Here is a 23,364-nt window from a genome sequence, read left to right as displayed (position 1 = left end):
GAAACAGAGGGAGGGGTAGTGCTGTGTAATGAGAGAGAGAGAGAGAGGGGGGGGGGGGGGAATTGCACCACTCAGTTCACACGTGTGTGATTTATATTTTTATTGATTGAAATATGTATTAACAGTTTGCAGAATTACAGTACATTTCAAGCACAAACTCAATACAAAGACTGTTAACTGTGAGTGGACGACCCAATTAAGCATTACACTTGTTTACAAGAGGGTCCACCATGTTCAATTCATCAAAACATTTAGAGACGTACAAATAGACACTTCTATATAGTTGAAGAACAGAACAGGAATTCATCATAAAGGGGGGAAAAACATATACAGTGAGGGGAAAAAGGGGTGGGGGGGGGGGTTGTCTATTCAGAATGTAGTTTACATAAAGTAGGCCATCAACAGGAATTCAATACACAGTTTCACTGAATATATGGGCATACAGTACAACAGTGACAGCATCAATGACAACTCGTGAGTGTCAACTATTTACAGTATAGTCGGATCCACCTACGAGTCACGACACTTCCACACATTTTTCATTGTACAGTGTACTGAACAGGCACTAGGTGCTCCCACCCCAACAAACCCTTTTGACAGGATGTGGATTACTACAGGCTCATCATCAGACCCGGTTTGTGTTACATAAAATGTACTTTAAGAAGAATTAGCCATTTTACATTTCAAAAGCTGTTCTCGCCTTCTTGCTCTACAGTCTACACTACTAGAAATATGATTCAGTTCTTCTGAATAATAATTCAGGAGGGAGACTGTAAGCTCTTGGACATCATGTAGGGAGGGTATAAATAATAAGTAGAGGAAGAAAGGTATCATGGGTGAACCATATTACTGTAAAGGGCATAATTTAAAATGCCCCTACAGTATATCCATTCAAAGTGTTTGTTGAAAGTCATTAGCCAACTATTTCCAAGTGCAGGGGATTCCATCTATAACCGTGCTTGTATTTTATAGTAGGCAAACTTTTTCCACAATTTTATTTTTTAGATATCACTCTTAGGATTATTGTGAATGAAAACTACTGAACTGCAGTGCAGGTGGATGAATAGGTAGCGGATGGAACTTATCCATCTTTTAATAACGCCTCAAAAGGGTCAAATTGAAAAGGAACTTAACCAACTGAACAGGCGTTGGTGGAGCTCTGACCACTCAAGACTTGATGATAGGTACAGTAGATTAGGATGAGAGCTGTGTCAGGAATCAGGAATCTCGATCTATATGGGGACATTTCCTCAGGGACAGGGAGTGTAATTTATGTGGAATTGTGAATATCTTGCCATAGCTGATGCAATCATTGGATCATACCCACACTGATGTTTCAGTTTCTGTGTATGAGGTTTGTGTGTGTTTCTTTCCCAAAATGAGATATACACACTATTATAAAACATGCCACATACTCTTAAAAGATAATCACTATGGGGATATATATATATATATATATATATATATATATTATATATCATTTATTTTTTGCCTATAATTAAAATGATGGACGAAATCCTGCTGTGCATTTGTGCGTTTCATAAAGTATGTGTGAGGCTTAGTGTCAGTTAGCTGGTGCAGCCCCAACCAGAAAATAAGGTGCAGGGAGATAAGTTGACAGCTTTGATGTGACATTGTTGTTCGAAACCACTGCCGACCCAAGTGCAGATGCAGCCATACATGTGTGCATACATTTGCACACAGACACTTACTTTTGGAGACTCTTTTTATCGACTTCATTAATCAATGTGTATTTTAACATCTAGAACACCGTTGTCTTCAGTTAATCAAAGATTGCATCTCACCTTGTTTGTCTCCTTGTGGGAACGTATAGAAGCATGTACTGTAACTGTACCACAGGAATCACAGATAACCCTTTCTAAATCCAAAACTGTGGCAGTGTGGTAAACTTTGTACAAAATTACACCTCATGGAATATGCATGAGCGAAGTCTAAGATATTGTCATCGGTTTCTCACACCTTTGCTGTAGCATCCATGAATTCTTAGTTATGACTCTGTGGAGAGTCCGTTATGCACTGTTGTATGTGATAGTGGGATGATGCATTGGATAATCATTACTAATTTATCATTGAGACATGCTAACAAGGGAGGGTGATGAACAAAACAAAGAAAGGTTGGAGAAAGACATGGCAGCACTTCACAGGCAACAATTTTGTGTTTGCATAGTCTCTCTTTTGGGACCTTATGCTTGGAATAAGGGCCTGTAAGAATTTAAATAATACTATTAATAATGTTTCCATTTCATTGTAAACATTTCTCAAATGAAAGGCGTATTAGGATCAAAGAGAGACATCTTGGAAAAGGGAAACACTATGGAAACCAACAGTTTGTCTGTTTTGTAAGTGTACTCTGCGTTCACTTTTCCCCACCAGCTTCCCGTCCAGTGGAAAACAAGCTGTGTGAAGGCCTCATCCCCAACAGGTCCCAGTTGTGCCATATCCCCTGTCCCACTGAGTGCGAGGTGTCCCCATGGGGGGCCTGGGGACCATGCACTTTTGAAAACTGCGATGACCAAGCTGGGAAGAAAGGTACTGTACTAAGGTGTAGTAATTGCTTACTCCAAGAGGGCAATTGTCAAAATGCTCTACTTGAAGGCACAATCGAATAGGTTATATCATGGTCACTATATCCATCCATACTTTTTTACGGTCTACGGTTCAAACTCACAAAATGTTCCTCTGTGCCCCAGGCTTCAGACTGCGGAGAAGGCAGGTCACCAACAAGCCAACAGGAGGGCCAGGAAACTGTCCCCACCTGGTGGAGGCAGTCCCGTGTGATGACCCCAGTTGTTATTACTGGCGATTGGTCAGTCTGGGTCAGTGTCTCCCTGATGACGGGAAGTCTTGTGGCCTTGGGACACAGATGCCAGAGGTCCAGTGTGTCAACAGCAACGGTGAGATGGAAGGCACCATGGCAGAATTGTATTGTTTTTTGTTTTTATGGAAATAATATTAGCTGCTGTTTGGATTTCTGGACTGTGGAAAGCCCAGTGTTCAAGTTAATATTCTTAACTACTGTGCTGGTGCTCTAGGTTTGTCAATTTCAGAAGTAAGCATGACATTCAAGTGTACTCATCATACTAAATTGATAAAAGAGTCCATTGCATGTTCCTCTCCTGAATGAATTCCGCTGTTGACCCACAATTCCATTACTGATGATGAAGTGCAGGTCTTCACTATTTGTGTTGAACATTGCATATTGTCCAAGGGCACCCAGGTAACTCTGGATACTGTGTGTGTGTCTGAAATTCTTTATTAGGAACAATCCCTTGAGATGAACCATCTCGTTTTCAAGGGGGTCCGCTTAGCCAACATGAGCCATTTATCAACTTTGTAAGGTGTTCCCCACAGTCACTCCCACTCACGTCCCCTCTTTATCCCTCCCCTAGACTTTTTACCCCTGCTTTCATGCTTGTTTAATTCGGCATTGCCACATATTACTCTCACACTCTTACTCTGTCTCTTACTCTGTTCTCCTCTTGTTCCACTCCTCTTCTTTGCATGCACAATTAAGTCTTACTCACACTTAATCAAATCCATTTTTTGTGGCCCTGGGTCTTAGTCTCCCATGCCCCTGACTTTTACTGCTACTTTTATTGCTGTAAATCTTTGGAGACTGCAGAGATACTCTCAGATGCACCTTGGATTTTTTTTAATAGCCTGCAGGCTACGGACAAAATAAGCTACGTATACCTGTAGTACTTCATTGATTTGTTTTCCCCACGCAGTCCCTTTCCCATCTAGCATGTTGTATATTGCATGCAATTTGGTCAGCGTTACAGAAAATAAAATGGAACATGCTGTTGCAGTGGGACTCTAACTCAGCTCCAATTGCACTTAATAAGTCTTCACTATTTCATCCAATACTGCAAAATTTCTCATACAGCTCCAAATAGAGTGCTAAACATGACTAGACTACAGATCAGACGGTTGACATATCAGCGGCTGACATTCACTGATGTTGGTTGAGTGGAATCATCCGCTGTACTGCCGTTCTAACCGAAACTCTGCGCTGACACTCCATTCCTCCTACCTTCACTTTGGTTGATTGATCTCTCTTCCCTCCACCTTGAATCCCTTGTCTGATGAAAATTGATTTGTTTTGCTTGAGTCTTCACTCTACATTTTGCTCCAGAGAGTTTTTCATCCTGGTGTCAGCCATATATTTCCTTCGAGTATCATGAAAAAAATAAAAATAAAAGGCCACACAGATGGTCTCCGTGCAGCAGATGGAGGTCGATACAAATGTCATTGAACCTGGTTATTGATATTCCTCATGCTGCACAGTTAGATTGGGAGCTGCTTCCTTTTTGTACTCATGGAGAAACATGAAGGATTTTCCCCTGCATACAGTAGTGGGTGTTCTGTTCATTCACATTTTTCATTTAACATTAACAGTCTGAGAGCCAGCGGTTTTCCTTGTCACTTCGTATTTCCGTGACGGCACAAGTTAAGTCATGATTGGTTTACTACATATTTGTCAAATTGACAGCTTAATGCAAAGTCAAGTCCATTGAAGTTTTGAAGTGATTCTCTCCTGTTTGAAATTCTGACCTCAACCTTCGAAAGAATTTCCTCGATGCATATGGAGTGCTTAGAGAAAAATGTCTTGTTTGTTTCATCACAGAATGCAAAGCAGTTAAGAGCAAAGATGGAGGATATATATATGGGTTAATATATTCCACTTAAGGGCGACGCTGGGAGTTCATGAATAATAAATGGCCTAAAGTGTCAAATATAGGAATCCAGGAATCCATGTGAATTATTTCTTTCCATGTACATGGCTGATTGAGATTGTGTATTGAGTCAAAGGGACACTTCACCCTTTTTGCCAAAAAATATATGTTAATGACGTTTGGAACACTTTCCTGGGAGACTTTATGTGTGTATGTGGTTTTAGATATTTTAGATTTTAGCAGTAAGCCCAGTGTCTCTGATGTCATCAACACTGGGCTCACTTCCTTCCTGGACTACAATACCCATAATGCTTTGGTGCACTGCTCCTCCTTGTAGATAGGGGGAGGGCTGTCTTACTGAGACAATATGTAGTCCAGGCAGGAAGTAAGTGAGCATAAATTCATAATGTGAAATATTCAAGTATTTTAATAAGGAATTAATATGCTTACACTAGCCTAAATAAGTGAAGTAAGAGCATCTGTTAAAAGCCTAAATGAAAAATGGTCTATTCTACAATAGTCTCCATTATTTACATGCTAGCTGTACCTGTAATAAAAATGGCATAGGTACAGTAGTTACCGTACAGTACATAACCAAACAACTTTGATTGCATCATTCTTTGTTTCTACTGTACCAGGAGAGATGGTGGAGAGAGGCCTGTGTGCTTCCAGCCCAACTCCAGAGCCTGTACCCTGTGAGGTGCCCTGCTCTCGGTACTGTGTCCTGAGTGACTGGACCCCCTGGTCTACATGCTCGCAAACGTGCTCCAGCAAGACCATTGAGGGAAAGCAGATGAGGACTCGTTCCATTCTGGCCTACAATGCTGGGGAAGGTGGGTGCCCACAGGCGAACTGACTTTGGTGCCATTGCACAGGGAAATAGATGTAAATTAGGCATCGGTATCAGCGTAGTCATGGCCTTTCGGGCGTCCTCTGCTGTCACTCATCGACTGTTTGGATTTCACACTTGTCTGCATGTGTGCCTTTGCTTATCTGAAACATTCTGCTTATCTGGCCCAGTGATTATTTGTCTGTATGTATACGTCGGCCTTCTCAGCCTGACACTCATCTCTTATCTGCCTCAAAGATCCTTTTGTCTGCATAATATGACTGCCCTTTCTCTGTATGTCTGTTTTTGTCCGTCTGTCTTTGTGTCGCATTGCGAAACATTTTCTTCTGTCTTATCTGGATGCATTTGGATTCCTCATAGTAACTGCGATGGTAGTGGCATGGATCACAGTGATGGAGGGTAATGTTTGTGATTAGTCGTAGCTTGTAGCTGTGTTTAGCCTCTAGCAATACGTCTACATACGGTATAGAAAAAGTAAAATTAATTGCTTATCTGTTGAGTTGTGTTAAAAACAGAGCATTATCATAACAGCCATAGGGTAAATTTTAATTGGATCAGAACAAATTCAACCAAGTATTAGTCAGCATCAGTCTTATAGACCATGTGAAAAATATTGAACAACTAGGTAGTGATCGTTCTCTGTGATTATGCATTTTCATGTATCTTGAAGCCATAACATTAACATATCCAATATCCATGTTTTTCAAAGGTCTTTCCAGAGTGCCAAAGTTTCCAGAACTTTTTGGTAAATGTAATGTGAAATCACAAACTAGATAACTAGTTTATATTATGATAGTAGTATTGTGGTTGCCATTTTAAACATAGTTAATAGTTGTACTCTTAGTCTGCTTCAATGCTATCATTGTATTGGTTACGAGACAAAGTGGGATGAAAAGAAAACAACTTTAACCAGTGCAAACACATTGCGGCATAAACATGAGAAGGTATTTTGAATGTCGAGGAATACATTCCTCCCTAGTGATCACCATTTTCTGAGAATTTAAATGCAGCCTACCATCTGGTGCAAACTGCGAAGCCATCGGGGCCCTGAATGACATAATTCAAGCTCTGAGATCATCCAAGACATTATTGATGTTGGATTTGCAAGCCAAAATGTATTGTTGTGCAAACATGAATAAGTGTAATTAAGAAGCGTTTTGGTGCTTTAAATTTTAATGTGACCACCGGGCATTTGTTTGTATCACCTGCTGGTGGTCACATTACAGCAGACCTTTTCACGGATCCTTATTGTATGTTCGGTACTACCTCTAAATGTTTTCCTGCTGCCCAACACATCGCTTGTTTCTGGGTCAGTGAATGTACTAGTAGTAGCAACCCCAGCTCAATGGTGGAGCCTTATCATGCCAACAGTGGAGCTCGAGCCGCCATATTGTTTGTCAGCTAAAAATGGAAGTCATGCTCATTTGCCATCAGGGTGAGATTTGTCTGAGTTTGCACTCTTCTCTGACCCAACTGTATGAGTGCCGCTGCTCATTACTGAGCTGGCTTTCACTCAACTTGAGGAATTGCGCATGTGGAGAAAATCACCGTCCCACATTGTCTCTCTCCATCACTGTACAAGACGGTACACAGTATCGGTGGGCAATTACATGGAATTAAATGCAGAGAGGGCTCTAGCTCATACTGAATGACTGCCATCACAGTGCAGAAATGAGCGGAGAGAAAGAGGGTTTGAGGGCAAGGGAAGCAGAGAGAGTTGCAGAAAGACCTGTGACATGGAGTGAGAGGAAGCCTTTGAAACTCAACGTGAACGTCAAGCTGTTCAGCTCCTCACAGCACCACACACTGTTGCAAATTGACAGCATCTCAGTTTTAAAGGCTTCTTTGTTCTCCATCTGTCACAGTTCCCTGCGGGGATCAGTAAAGTTTACCTTATGTTCGACAAGATTCTCACTGTTGATGGAACAAAATACACAGACCCTCAAAAAATGAACACCCTCACCCAACTACCGGACGTTTTGGGTAGTTGGTCCTTCAGTATTTCGGTAATACAAAATAGATAGGTACTGTAGATAGTGTGTGTATATTACATACATTATAGTTTATGTACAGTGTACCCTAGACAGATCCATCTACTGTATATATCTATATTATTATCTCTATATATCATTGCTGCCGTGCAGAAACTTGTATCTAAATATTTTAACTTTGTATGAATGCCCTATACTTCGTCACATGTGTCCCACTAAAGTACAGTAACAAATTAGCCGATCTACAACCTCACATCGTGCTGTAATGTGTAATGTTGTGTAATGTTGACTGGCCACTTGACACACCGGGCATATGACCAATGAATGTGACCCCCACCCCTCTTTTTACCGATCGTTAAGGTAATTATCAGAACATGCCATGGAGGCATGTTTTTCAGTAAAAGTGTTAGGGCTTGTTTGTTTGTGTGTGCCTCGACTGAGTGGTGGAGTATCTGCTATCTGCGTGCGGGTTGTGGTGGGCCAAATGTCAGGGACAATTTTTGACCCAGTCCAGCACTGGGCATCAGAGTTGCTAAACCAGTCCAGTTTAACCCATTCTGACCGGGCACCCATTTTGGTGTTAGCATCATGTTATGCTTTAGCTATTGAAAAATAGCAGACCTACAAGCTCATAGCGCGCCACCGAGTGGCGCGCTACGAGCTTGTAGGTCTGCTATTTTTGAAGAATCGAAGAACGACTGACATTTTTAGAATCTGATCTCAGGTCAGAATGGGTTAATCAGACCAGTGTGTGTCCAGTGGAAACCTCGTATGAATCTGATCTCAGGTCAGAATGGGTTAAACAAGAGCTTGTCACTAAATAACTACATTGGAACACAGGTTCTTAGACTCTTTCCCCATTTACTGAAAATAAACTGATTTGGACATACGTACATGTTTTCTGCCCAACAGCAGCGATATGTCACCATAGTATGTGCATGCATTTACACATACATACACATTCCATGTCAATGTATCTACTGTGTTCCCAGGTGGTGGCACATGTCCTAACAGCAGTGCTCTTCAGGAGGTGCGTAACTGTAATGAACATGCCTGCACGGTGTACCACTGGCAGACAGGGCCCTGGGGTCCCTGCACCGAAGACCCCACAGCCGTAGCTCTTAACAGCACCGTGAACGTCCCTGCTGGGTAAGCCTGTTACATTTGAGATATTTTTGCATGATTGTCATAATCGTTTCCATGTTGAAAAGTTTTCAACATTACCACTATTTTTCACTCATTGTAGATGTAAACGTTTTGACCATAGTACATTATTTATTGAGTATTGGTACTGATCATTGTCAGTCTTCAGTTTACATATCTGTCCTGTGCAATTTGTGCTTACAGTCTATAAGCCAAGCATAACATATTATGTTATGATGTTCAACGCCAAACCCTTAATTAAATTGTTAATAGCAATTATTTAATATTTAATTGTTAATAGCAATTAAAATGTCCCCATCATAACAGCCCTACTCCTGGGGACGGCATGGATGGCCAGGCTCCTTGTTCCAACATGGGCATGCAGACCCGTAAGGTGATTTGTGTCCGGATCAACGTGGGACAAGTGCCACCCAAGAAGTAAGACATTGTCCTTTAGTACTGCCTGCATGTTATGCCTAATGCTCTGTTGTGCGATGCCGTCCCGTGAAAGAAATAGCAAATCATGACATGACCTGGTGCAGCTATTTGTGACGCAGTGTGAATCAGTCTTTCCAGTGTGCAGTAGCAATCTGTCTGCATGCATGAAACATGTTTAGTGTATTGTTGGCTGTACAGTATAAAGGTGTCAGTGAACAAACAAGATGATGATAAGAAAGAAAGTTTGTGTGGTAAAATAAACAAATAATGATTGAATAAATGAATAAATACATTTTAGAGTTTGATCTTGAGCGACTTTGGGTACTTAGAAAATAAATCTGAGGCTGAGCTATTATTATTATTATTATTATTATCTTACTTTGATAGTGCTGTTCCTTTGTTGCTTCTTCGTCAAGGTGTTTAAGGCAACATCCACACTCAGATTGACATGCTGACAAATGAGTGACTGTGACTATTGAGACAGAAACTATAGTAAGAGAGGGAGAGATAGAGAGAAGAGGAAAGCTTGGTACCATTTTGTACTGAGGATTTGACTGTGTAAAGTAAGCTGAGTGCACTCTATGTGAAGTTAACTCTCAGAGTTAAAATCGTACTGAGGATTTGACTGTGTAAAGTAAGTAAGCCGAGTACATTCTATGTGAAGTTATATAACTCCCAGTTGCTATCTTTCGTCTGCAGGCGGCCATACTGTACGTACGGTATAGAAATTCTCACTCAGTCCCCAACAGACTAATTAACCCTGTCATTGTGGGCCCTCATCATTCCTTATTGATGATAATGGCAGTGGCCTAATTTAGATGGGTTTGATACTTTTAAGGGAATTAATTCACATGGATGTTTGTGGTTAGCGATGAAGACCACCTGGTATACTCTAGTCTACTGCACCCCTGAAATGTATCTGTACGTTTATTTTTTGACTCAGTTCTGTTCTGCTTTATACTGTATGTAAAACGTCTTGAGGAAGATAATACGGTACATTGTAATTAGTATTTCAGGTAATAAATATACTAGTAATATGTATGTAGTTCATACATTGTAACCCGCATGTGACAATGGTTAAATGCTTGAATCCAACAAAACTGTTGTGTGCCTTGAAGCATGGAATATATTGAAGGCTTAACATCCATGCTGTATTTCTCCTTCATAAAAGATTTACTGATTTGTGAACTATATAGGCTAGTATTAAACATACTGCCAGGTTCTGTTTGGCTCTTCACCAGACATCATTGAACCATTTCTAAAAGTGCTTATTTAATGCTTAAAACTGGGGGTATAGTACACAGATGGAGAGACTATAGGACTTTTGCTTTTCATAGTACACAGTGGTTCTTAGTGTGGTCCGGGGATCCGCAGGGGTCCTTGAAGAGATTCCAGATGGTTCCAGCCAATGAGTAACAGTTTAAACACTTCAAGCCTTGTATTTTTGAGTGGTGCAACCACTCCAAGGAACAGCAATGTCCGTGTTCACCTATGTGTTGGTTCCCCTACCTATGTGACGTTAATGAGCACCAGTATGACTATGAGTACCAGTAGCGGTGCTGTTGTGCCAGAAACAGAGAGAGAGAGAGACAGTGCTGCACTGTTGCCTGCTAATGAGAGAGAGAGAGAGAGAGAGAGAGAGAGAGAGAGGAGAGGGGAGGGGGGGGGGGGGGGAGTTGCACCACTCAGATCACACAGGTGTGATATTTTTCAAAAAACATCAATTTGGGGGTCCTTGAAATGAAAATATTTAAGAACCATTGCTAGTGTAGTCAATAGCATTCAAAACACATTTAGTAGATGGCATTTCTCATGGACAGGTATGGACCATAGGTGGATGTCTCATGTCTGCACAGAGGCCTCTTTGGGTCATCTGTATCATGCCCACACAGATCTGTCTGTGTTTATTTGGTGACTATGAATTGAGCTCATAAACCAGGCTTACAGTTAGAAACGCTTCTCACAGAACCAATCACAGACATTATTAGTATGGTGTTAGCTCAATATCAGATCACACCATAGTGCTGTACGTGCGAATAAGGGAAGGCAACCGATGTGCTGCTGTATGTCATATGAGTGTGTTGAAGGTGCAAAGATTTGGAAAACGATGCTGTCACCAGCCCAATATGAAGGTGGTCCTTTAGGTACATCTTTCCACCCTGTTTGAGAAACTATGTTAAATTTAAATGCGTGTCAGTACAGACAGAGATCTCTGATTATATGGCAACATGAGACTACAGATGTAGTGTACAGCCTATCACAGACTACATCAGGCACGTGTGCATAATAAACCTTGGAGGAACCAGGACATTGTTGCCCTCCTTATGAGGAAGACTATAGCCTGCACAGGTCAAGGGACAGGATGAAGGGAATGGAGAAAGAGGTGGGACTTTATTTCCATTGCAAGGGCCAGAAATACAGTAGCTATAGAGAGAAACTTGAGAGCTGCTTACAGAACAACAGCACGAGGGAGGTGTGTGGAGGGTACCAGGGAGGAGGCCAATGACAGGAACCAGCTCTTCAATCAGTTTGATGGGAGGGGAGGCCCGGGCGACATACAACTAGCAACGGCGGCGTCAAATGACGCCCGTATATGCGTTCCATAGGCACAAAAGAGACGCAGACAAACGTGTACAATACGCAGTGCAATGTAGGTGCGTGGGATGTGTATCGGCCCCGAACTCTAGTTGAGTTAGAGACTATTTGATTGGTGATTGAATACACCAGGTGCAAACACACCCAATATACTGTATTAAGCCTATTCCAACTCATTGTGCCATGGGTTCTCTCTCTCCCCTGAAATACAAAATACCAATAGGCTTTCATTCACATACTGTACCACTGCCATTGACTGCACTTTATGCTGATTCGCCCCCTGAGCAAGACACTTATCCCCCTGGATTACACACTAAATACTGTAGCAGAGATGCTCACACTATCCAACTCTACCCTCTTTGTCTGGATCTGAATAGCAGGTGGGCTTGATCAGTGCACCTGGGAGACCCTGGAAGAAAATGCAGATGTGCCCCGTCTCTTTCATAGAGAGATCTGAGCTATCTTCCCCACATCCCCTGAGGCCGTGAACCTGCACCATGTGGGGTTCACAGTCACACACAAGTGCACACAGGCATGCACGCGCACACACACAAACGTGCATGTACACACATACACTATAGTAGAGTACTCACAAATACTGGCTGTCAAAGACCAGTAAAGAAAAACAGTCACTACAAAGTGTGTCAGTGCCTCAGGCCTGGGCTGCTATCATCCTATTGAGATGTGCTGTGAGAGGAAACAGCAGGCTGCCTTATTGATTTTGACAATCTGCGGTGTGAATTGTGTGTTTGTACTGTATATCACATATACAGTAAGATGTAATTAAATGATGCAAAGTGATGCTGCTCGCCATTGGCTAGTAGACGGAGGACTCATGGGTTATGAATGTGAATCTGTGGACTCTAGTTTGAGGGCAGTAACATACTCTCTTGCTGTCTCCGCCTGCCGTGTAATTGATGGATTCGGAAGTTTGACAGCAAGTGTCAGCAGTGTAACTGACTAAAGTGGTATTACTTTAGGCATCAAAATAATCAACTAGTAGACAACATACATCTGGATAACATGACTGGCATCTACTGTATGTAAATAGGCAACACGTAGTGCTATGGGATGATTTAAAGTGTGAAAACTTGAGTTTTGAGTCTGCAGTCCTGACTGAGGGCAAAGGTCATTCCATGGTCTGGGGGGCAGGAGGTAGAAGTGTCAAGGTTGCTTGGAGCATTGGCCAGGCTGTCATAGGGATGGGTGCACAGACTTCCTGTGCACTGTTTACTGATTGTGGCAGTACTGTATGTAGGCAAGGGGTGTACTGCTGGATTGTATCCTGCAGATAGGGGGGTGCCATGCCCTTGGTCAGTTATAGGTCATCACTAGTGTTCTGAATTGGATTGGAGCAGGAGCTAGTGGCGTGCAATGGGTAGGTAAACACCAAGACCACCAGAATACTAATAAAAGGTCTGGGTTTCCGAGGCCACCAGTATACCACCCTCAAGCTAAACGCCTGAGAATATAGGAGGTCTATTTATATTAACGCTGATGATTTTTGCTGTGTACGGAATGATATTCCATGTATTCCATGTATTCAAATGAGTGCGTTGTATGGCGGACAGTGATAGATAGATAGAATAGAAACCACTGCAAAGCCTGAGAAGAACCACCACACTTTAATGATGCAGTAGATTCAACGTTGTCACTAACTTTAATTAAAGGCAGGGTAAGTGATATTTTTTGGTTAAAACAAAACATATTTTGTGAAATGGTTACTGAACAAACACTATCACAATATAAAGCTTTTTAACACTTATTTTAACCAAAGAAAATCACTTACCCTACCTTTAAATTCATTACTGTATCTTTCCCCACCACACATTGTGTTCTTTTTTGGATTCTTTTTAATTGAGGGACATCAGTGCTCTTCTACAATTGTTGACGGCTCTGTTCATCTGCTGAACCATCTGCTCAACAACAGCCTCTCATTGAACAGATTACTCAACGTGATAATAATAAGTACAACATGAGCATTAGGCTGGCTGCACATCTTAATGGTGTGCTATGGGACAAACTCCCGGTAATGTGCTGTGTATCCCCTTGCCTCGTTGCAAATCATGGCATTTAAAAATCATTATGTGATGATGACACTGCCTGGAAGCAACTCAATATGTTTGTTTATTAATTTGCACATTGATAAAACACTGCAGTGAAGTAATATAGTTACAGTGAGAAAACAATGGATAAAAAAGTGAAAGCTAAAAGACATTTAAACTTGACATGGGTGAGAATTACAATTTTATTAGAATAACTTCTAAAGACCTGTACGTGAAGTCTTGCACTGAATTGCAGGTGTTTCTGTCTAATATTTTGTTCAGTTCTTTTAGCAGGCTTGTCTATTGGCATAGTTCCTGACCCATTATTATGTCGTTTATCTGCATGTTCCAATACTGCATCTCCTGCAGTTGTTCTGCTTGGGTATACGGTACCATTCATTCCCATGCATTAACACTCCAGAGGATTTGTTCTGCTGTGGAGGGATTTAGCTCTTGTCAATTGGTATTAAAAAAGAAATCTCTCCTTGTTTCGTTGTTACATTATTACATTTTGCCTGTAAGGCTCCGTTACCACTCAAGCACCAGACGACGACGTGCTAACGAATGCAGCCCCCCCCCCACCCCCACCCCACCCCCTCATTCATCCCCCCAACATTAAACCTGACCCAGATCATCTTTGTGTCAACCACAGGATGAGGAAACTGAGCTGCAATGTTACTTTAGGGGCCTGGGAGCGAGCTACAATGGTGTTCCAGGGATCAGATAACAAGACGCATTTCAGTGGGTTGTCCCATTTATCTTTTATCCATTGGCGAGGTATTAACAGGGGACCCGAGGTACTTATTTGAGTGAAGATTAACCGCAAGCCTTGTTCAAGAGAAACCTCTGTATGACCTTCTATATCCAGAGCCATCAAAAAGATTATCACCCAGACGCAGCCGAACCCAGTTAAAACAAAGGCCTGTGTGCCGCTCTGCGGTGTTTTACCCTTGAGGAACATCCTGTATTTCAGATTCCTCACTGCAGAGGAATGAGTGTCTTTAATGACTTATGACCAGTTCTTCTCATATAGCCCAGTATGGCCAACCCAGTGGCACAGACCAGCCATGGTGCTGATACTATGTTTGTTTCCCAGTTAGTTTCATGACATCTTGTCCCATGCCGAAAATAACCGAATGACATTTTCACAACACCGCAATTCGTAGATCAGTTATATTCGGCACGGAACATGGCTGTACGATGAACTATAAATTAGCCAGGTGTTACACAGGGCCTTCGGGTTGGGGGTTATGTCTTTTATTAATTGATTTACAGTAGTTTGACGTTGGGAGAGAGATGGGGGGTGACACGCAGCAAAGAGGCTGGATTACCAGCCTAGGTGCCCAGACAGCTACGCCAGCCCCCCGTGCCTCGATTCGTTTTATGTCACAATTAGTACTGTGTTATAAAAAAATAACAAATTCCTTATACCCAAGAATCTATCACTGTGAATCAGCAGAGTTCTGGCTTTTGTCCTATAGGATGACTCATTTGAGATACCTCTGCCTCTGTTTTGTGTAGGCCTATCTGACAAAGTTTCCAGCACTCAGTGTGTGTGTGTGTGTGTGTGTGTGTGTGTGTGTGTGTGTGTGTGTGGTGTGTCTAGGTGCCCAGATGGTCCTCGTCCAGGGACAGTGAGACCCTGTCGAATGCCCTGTAAGAAGGACTGCATTGTGACCCCATTCAGCGATTGGACACCCTGCACTATCTCATGCGATGCAGGTATGATGCAATGCATCTCACCAGTGCAGTGATATGGAATGAATAATGTAATGTAAAGTACGAGCTGCTGTTATCGAAGCCCTATGAGGGAAACGAAAAAAACCAATGCGAAAAAGCTAAAGCCGGAAATTTGCATTACAAAAGGAGGTGCTTATCCAATCACGGGCATTTCATAAATCAATTACTTCACACAGAGGCTGCTGGGACTGTGCCCCAGTGAAATATTAGACTGTTGGAAAAAGCAAGTGGAAATGAACTCTCTCTTGGATATAAGACTGAGGTGGAAGCTACTGTGCTGTGGCAGCCATGTTAACAACCCTCTAATGTCTCCAGTATGCTCGTATTCCTCAGTTCACATCTCGTTACAGGTCATTAATTTGACAGATTGCCATGTAGGGACAACCTTTTGGGTGACTTTTAGTGTGCTCGGTATAGCGACTTCCTTTTGGCTACAACCTGAACCTACACGTATATGACTGTCAGGGATGGATTGTATTTTTGTTACATGCAGCCTTTGGATGAGGCCACCTTTGTCAGACGGCAAACACTGGTGAATACACGAAATTGATTTATGGTGTGAAATAGTTAATATTTTGATAATGTGTCATATAATCCCATATGGGATGGGCCAAAATGGTGGCATCACATTCATATTTGACACTGCATCATATAAATATGTGTCGTTTTCTCACACATGATGGTTGTGCTTTCCATTACAATTAATTATTGTAAGTAATTACAATTACAGTGTTGGATCTCCTTAACCTTGTGCCCATGCACTCACTTTGAAGCAGACACCACATTACAGAGATTGATTAATTAATTAACATTTGTGTTAACGATGATATACCATGAACTTAATCTGAGCAAACCAGAGTATTGCTACATTAAATTTATACTGTAGTTCTTCCCTGTTGCATAACCCCTGTAATCAGTCCAAAGCTTGATTAGCCCAGCCCTCACATGATTACAGTATATGCATGTGGCCATAGTGTTTTCAGAGACTGATGGAGACTGAGATGAGAATTAGCAGAAGAGCTTCAGTCATCACTTTTAACCACTTAAACCCTATATACTTCATTGACCACGTTCCCCCAGCGGTATTTACTTGGCTCTCTCCTTTCCCCCCTCTATGATGAATCTCTTTGCTGAAAAGCTTGCAGATCGGCTATTTTCATAGAATGTCTGCCTATATACAGTTTGCCTATTATGACATGCAGAGAATAGGGAAGCTTTTGGTTTATGTGGTTAAAGTGTCTCATCAGTTTCCCACAGACCACAGTGATTGTAATTCAATGGATTGTAATAAAGTGGTAACCTGTGTCAATGCAGCTGGTAACATTGTGAAGCAAAAGCAGGCAAGAAACCGTCTCGTCATCCAGCTGCCCTCAAACGGAGGCCAGGACTGTCCTGACATGCTGGAGGAGGAGAAAGACTGTGAGCCAGCCAAAGTCTGCCCAGGTTTCAGGTAGAAAGCTGAAAGATGACACCTTGCAACTTTTTCTTTCTTTCTTTTCAAAAGTATTAAAGTATACAGTATATATTCTCTCTGTGTGTGTGTGTGTGTGTGTGTGTGTGTGTGTGTGTGTGTGTGTGTGTGTGTGTGTGTGTGTGTGTGTGCCTTATTTTGAGAGGCAATTGGAGTTTAGTTCCCCTTTGTTGCAACAATAAACCGATTGTGTTCATAAGCTGTAGCATTTTGTCTTTCATCAGAATACTATTATAAATAATGAAGATGAGAAAGGCTTTCAGTCAGAAACATGTTCAGAAGAAATACTTAATATTATTTCCTGTCATGGGATGAGTATACAAAGATAACCCTAACCTAAGTGACAACTTACAGTGTATGATAGAACAGTACTGTATGCAGGCCCGGCCCATCATACTGCAGGGTTCAGGAACAACAGAAAGGCTGATGCAATGTAAGGAGACAGTGTGGCTTGTTAATTCTACCTTGACTGCAACTCATTCATTAGGCGCAGTCAAACAGCATGGTATGCTAGCATGGTGTGACTGTAATGTCCTCATTTATTCCAGGTGGAAGACCCACAAATGGAGAAAGTGCCAACTGGTTCCCTGGTTTGTCAGGCAGGATCGTCCCGGAGCTCAGGAGACCTGTGGATCAGGACTTCAATCAAGAGGTTTTTCCGCCTTTTCCCAAATTCCTTCTCTGCATCGTGCTAAGTGATATTGAAGTGTCCTTTGAGAAACCGGGCCATTGTTATTCATTACGGTGCTTTAGGAGCCATACACCCTAAACAGCCCTAAACAGATGGAAGTTGCAGGGTTTTAGAGAATAGGCCAATTTCCCTAGTTAGTGCATGCATCAAACTACTTGAGAGGAAAAATGACACTCTTTAATAGAGTGAGGTGAGAATGTTTCAAAACATTGGTGAGTTTGTGCGTGAAATGCAACTAGTAATGTGTCTCTTGACACTCATTGTACAGTTTGAGTGTGTAGGATTAACATACTGTACCATATATCACGAGAGGCTGTTTTAAAACAATTAAATTCCTGCTTAATGTTCCAGCTCGTACAGAAAAGACCATTAATAGCAGCTATATTTCCATTTTGTTCTTTGACACTGAATTAATGGACAGATATTAGTTCCACTGATGTGGCTCTAAAGATGGCACTGTTGTTCAGTCCATCTGTCCACTCAAACACGGCTAGCTGGATTACCATATGGCCTTTCTTCTAGCACCACCCCTAAAGCTACATTTTTCATTTGAAATTTGAACATAAGATATATTTTTTCCATTTGTGTGCACTCAAAGTTACGGGGGTTTGTGGCCTAATGCATACTAAATGCTGGGGGTCCATGAAATTAAAATGTTTGAAAAAAACAAACAGACTTACAGTATGTTCCTGTTTTCACACTCTGACAATTCTCAGGCTTAGAGGTCATTTTAATTGTAGACTCAGATAAAGTGAAACACATTGTCTTCTTTCTTATGGAGTATGGATCACTGTTATAGGACAGAGTATTCCCGAGGGGGAATACTACAGAATCTCTGACCACCAAGCGAGTGTCAGTTAAAAAACACGGTTTGCACATGAAAATGCATGCAACTACACTTATACACGTCACAGACACACTTGTGTCACGATCACATGCGCGCGCACGCACACACACACACACACACACACACACACACACACACACACACACATGCACACACTCATGCCTCGGTACCTGACACTCAAGACTGTCACCAGCTGGTCTGCTCATGTGTCTGCAGCTAAAGCTGCATGCATTATCACAACTGACATCATCCTGACACTCACACTCCACTGCGTGAGGGAGGAGTCGGAGGACGGCACACGAAACATGTCGGCGCATAATGAGGCTTCAGCGGTCTGACATAATGATGATGATGTAGAAGTTACTCTCTGTGGACTTTAAAAAGCTAGCAAGCTAGCTTCTGAATGACAGAATCAATAGATTATCATTGCTGCCTCTCTGATGCTATTGTGTTTTATTACTATTTTATTGTGTTGTTATAATTTGAACTTGTATATTGATGTATGTAATGTAAATGATTTGTTATGAAACTAGGGGAGGGGAACCAAACCTGGCCGTAGCTCCGGGCGCCAAAAAGCATTTATCTGGCCCTGCAGGGCATTTCTGTCAAAATTCTATTTTTGCCTCAGACATACTAATGAGCTGACAATAATATGAGCAGAAACACATAAAGAGCTACATATAGCCCTCAGTGGTCACGTGGACCTTCAGTGTTCCTTCAAGGTGGTCTCTAACTCTGAGAGTGTACAAATGTATTTGTACACAAGAGGATTTGTACACCCCTGAAAACGTGCCGACTTTAATATGTAAAACAAAATATATCAGTTGCCACGGACAAAGACCAGTTTTTTGCCACGGACAATTATGTCCGTGTACGGACATATTGATGATCCCTGGGCCCTGCATGTACATACTGTACGTATACAATCATATTGTGTACGTGTACAGTATGTACATACACAGTACATAATAAAAACATTGCCAAACATATGCTGGTCATATACACACCAGCAGACCGTATTATCCAGTAGCACTCAGGAGAGCTTTAACAAAAGAAAACCAAAATTTGTAGAGATTGATTTCTGTATGGACCTACACTCTTGGCTGCCTTACAAGAAAATGACATATTGCTCTACGACACAAGTAATACCTTTTTATTGACCTGCACAATGCATATGATGATGTATTGCTATTTAAAGTGGCTGGCAAATGTCAAAACAATTGAGTTCACAGTTGTAATTTGGCACGTTGCAGCTCCTGTGACATAATTACAAACTGGTCTATTTGTTGTAAAGGTCTACTTAATATTACACAGATTTATCATACCATGTTACACTTCCATGAAGATAATTATAAATTATTTTGTGTGAATACACTCAAATGTATGGAAGGTAAAGCATTTTGGCCCAAAGTATCTATTTACAACACTAAACTGTGTTGGAAAGTAGGCCTACATTTACTCAAGTACTGTATTCAGTACTTGAGTATTACATTTGATTATGTCCATTTCTCAATATTTGATGTGTCTACTCCACTACATCTGAGAGACAATTATAGTTTTTTGACCTTTTTTTCCCCCACAAAATGTCCACAACACAAACATTAATTGCCATTGACAATGAAGGGAAGATTTACGTCATCTTGTCCCCGACTTGTCCCCACACGTCTCATATTTTCCATCGACAATGAAAGGAGAAATTAGGTCAAATGTCTGCCAAATATGATTTGAAATTTGAGGCGACAGGCATTCTGATTGGCCAGAGATGATTCCTGATGATGTTTGATGATTAGAGTGCCCCTCACTTCACCCGGGTGTGATTTTTATTTTTACTCCACTTACAAGTTACTTTGTAGATTTCGAATTTCGAATTCTAAAATAGCTGATCTACAAGCACACAACACACATCACATTTTCAATGCAGGACTTTTGCTCGTAACAGAGTATTTCTACATTGTGGTATTGCTACTTTTGCTTAGGTAAAAAAAAAAAAAAAAACGGAGTACTTTTTCCACCATCAATAAAAGGGCATACACTATGTTATCCATCAATGTCGGCAGCAGATGACACAGTGGTCTCAAACAAATCATAATGAAACCTTCCACCTCTGTGTTCCGTTCCACCAGCGGTGTCCTGTCGCCAGCTGGACGGGACTCAGGCAGACATCAGAGAATGTCTGAAATTTGCCAAGGCTATGCCACCCATCACTCAGCGCTGCCAGCTCCCCTGCCAGGATGACTGCCAGCTCACCAACTGGTCCAAGTTTTCCTCCTGTACGGCCGACTGTGTTGGGGTCCGCACCAGGAAGAGGGCACTGATAGGTGAGGACATGCACGCGCTCTTGTTGTCGTCCATCATCCAATCAAAAATGAATATAATATATTAATATTAATTTGTCAACTTACAGTGTGTTATTATCTTGTAACCATACAATGTTTAAAAAAACCTCATCTTTTCACCTGAATTTATGTGATTGGTTAGCCGATTTGCTCGTCTACATATGATGTAAATTTTCCTTTCATTGTCAATGGCATTTAATGTTTGTGTTGCATCAAATTCACGTCATATTTCAGGCATGTAAATTCTCCTCTCATTGTCAATGGCAAATGTGAGACGTGACGAAAAGCTGTGTATATACGTAGGGAAAAAAGCACATTGAAAAGTGTACCTCAGTCGTGCGATCAGGTGTGTAAATCAGTCTCCACCCCTCTCTCTTTTTACTCCTGCAGGGAGGAGCAAGAAGAAGGACAAGTGCAAGAACACCCAGATGTACCCTCTGAGCGAGACCCAGTACTGTCCCTGTGACAAATACAACGCTCAGCCTGTGGGGAACTGGTCCGACTGCATCCTGCCTGAGGCTGGGAGGGTGGAGGCTGCGCTGGGGATGAAGGCCCAAGGAGAGGGCAAGGAGTGTGGCCAGGGATACCGCTACCAGGCCATGGTGTGTTATGATCAGGACAACAGGCTGGTGGAGACCCTACGCTGCAACAGTCACGGTAGGCTCCTCTGTGTGTGTGTGTGTGTGTGTGTGTGTGTGTGTGTGTGAATATACTGTACGTACGTACGGTGGTGTTGCTCAACACAAATAGCAGCTCTACAATCTACTTGTGGATCTGCTATTCGCCACACGTGACACGGTCGTACGACAAGAGTATAAATTGGGCAACTTCGAGCAAGTGTCACTTTCATCTCCCATAGCCTGTTGCTCAGAGCAGAGATCTTAATCTCATCTCGCCTTGCTCTGTTTAGATTGACCTTTGACTCCTAATGACGCCCTCCAATCTCACACTAATCCTCACCAAAGCACAGAGTGAAACCAGACTGCATGAGTCTGTGAAAAACAGGAGGTTGTTTTTCTTGGCTTTACCTCAGAGAGCCTCTATAGCAGTACTTTTAGCAGTACTTTGGCATTCTGCAGGTGCGAGAAAGAACGGTTATGCTGTAAAATTCCGTCTGGAGGATTTTTCGCTTGTATACTTTTCTACTAGCTTTACTGCCTTTATTGATAGTATCAAGGGAAGATAGACAGGAAAGTGGGACAGAGAGAAGGGGAGAGACATGCAGCAAAGGTCATCATGAACGGGGCCAGAGCCTATATGTGGCATGCACCTGGACCGCTAGGCCAGCAGGCGCCCCCAGCTTGTATACTTTTTAACCCACTCTCATAATGGTGGCTACTAGTTTTGAGCACCACATTTTACGTAAGGATGCACTTTTCCGCTTCTCCCGTCATAATCATGTGACATGTCTTCTTATTGTAAGGTCTGATCTGAGATCCTCTAAAACACTTCAAGCAAAGAATCTGGGCTCAGAAAGGCACTTTGAAATTGCTGTGAAAGTAGAATGCAGAGGGAGATGGGGAAAATGAATACATCAGTGTTATGCATATAAAAACGTGCGGTTAGTCTCCTCGTGTGACTCACAGATTCAGCTATGTGTCAGTTAATCTCAGTGTGGGAGTGACAGGAGCACTCCCTCAGGATGTCATGTGTGTGTATGTACGTGCACCTGTGCGTGATTGTGTGCATATTTATGTGCATGCATTATTCTATAGATACCAAAGCCCAAAAATAATGTACTATACTTTAAAATTAGGATAAATAACATTCTTTAATAATTTAATAATGTTTTATTCAACTACTTCCTTGAAACTTCCAACTTTTAAAAGAAAATTTCTGATCACCAATATCAACTATTTACTCAAGTACTTACTTTACTTGAGTATAACAATGTCCTGGTACTTTTTTAAGTACATTCCACTACATGCAGTGAAAAGTTAGACTTCTTTAATGGTTTCATATATTTATCCTTAATCACATAAACCCTAGCATCGCTCACACAACCCATTCGCAATGTGATGCGTTGTGAGCTTGTAGATTATCTATTCTAGGTGAAGCGATTTAATTTGAAAACGTTCCCTCAGTATGGATGCCAGGTCATCCCCATTCCAATGTAATTTGTCTTGCATGTACATATCTGTCCATCTCATTAGTCATCATGAGGGTTGCTCTTGATAGTAAAGAAGACACGGTCCTCTCATCCACTCCGCCGCTGTCTTGATACCCCGGGGTCACCGTGTGTCACATTGGCTATGAGACAACTGTGCCTCTGTCAGGCAAAGACATCAATGGAAAATGGGGATTTTAATCATCGTATTCATATTGATATATTCACATTTTCATATTGACAGACAAATATGTGGTATCGCTGACTTGTGTGATTGTATGTATGAATGCTTTTTTTAAGTAGCTGCAAATGACAGATGGTTGCCTGTCTACTCAAGTTGAGGGAGCATTTTAACAAATAACACATTTATTTGACTAATAGGACATCTGTGGTACTTAGTTTGCCAAAAGAAC

The 23,364-nt window shown here is 41.7% G+C and overlaps 1 protein-coding gene across 1 annotated transcript in view; it reads left to right on the top strand.

Annotated features, from left to right (window-relative positions):
- Window positions 1-23,364, top strand: part of LOC308319250 (thrombospondin type-1 domain-containing protein 7A-like) — a 128,855-nt gene that overhangs the window by 71,823 nt on the left and 33,668 nt on the right. Inside the window, exons 6-15 of the mRNA XM_080769223.1 lie at window positions 2,395-2,550; window positions 2,712-2,915; window positions 5,336-5,530; window positions 8,531-8,687; window positions 9,009-9,119; window positions 15,366-15,481; window positions 16,814-16,949; window positions 17,519-17,622; window positions 20,632-20,826; window positions 21,235-21,501. Of these exons, the coding sequence (XP_080625349.1) occupies window positions 2,395-2,550; window positions 2,712-2,915; window positions 5,336-5,530; window positions 8,531-8,687; window positions 9,009-9,119; window positions 15,366-15,481; window positions 16,814-16,949; window positions 17,519-17,622; window positions 20,632-20,826; window positions 21,235-21,501 (1,641 nt within the window). The remainder of the gene's footprint in view (window positions 1-2,394; window positions 2,551-2,711; window positions 2,916-5,335; window positions 5,531-8,530; window positions 8,688-9,008; window positions 9,120-15,365; window positions 15,482-16,813; window positions 16,950-17,518; window positions 17,623-20,631; window positions 20,827-21,234; window positions 21,502-23,364) is intronic.

Source organism: Protomyctophum bolini (genome assembly GCF_963924005.1).
Source record: "Protomyctophum bolini genome assembly, chromosome: 7".
Classification (NCBI taxonomy): domain Eukaryota; kingdom Metazoa; phylum Chordata; class Actinopteri; order Myctophiformes; family Myctophidae; genus Protomyctophum; species Protomyctophum bolini.
Note: the sequence above shows the minus strand (reverse complement) of the source record. Positions and strands in the feature narration are given on the sequence as shown.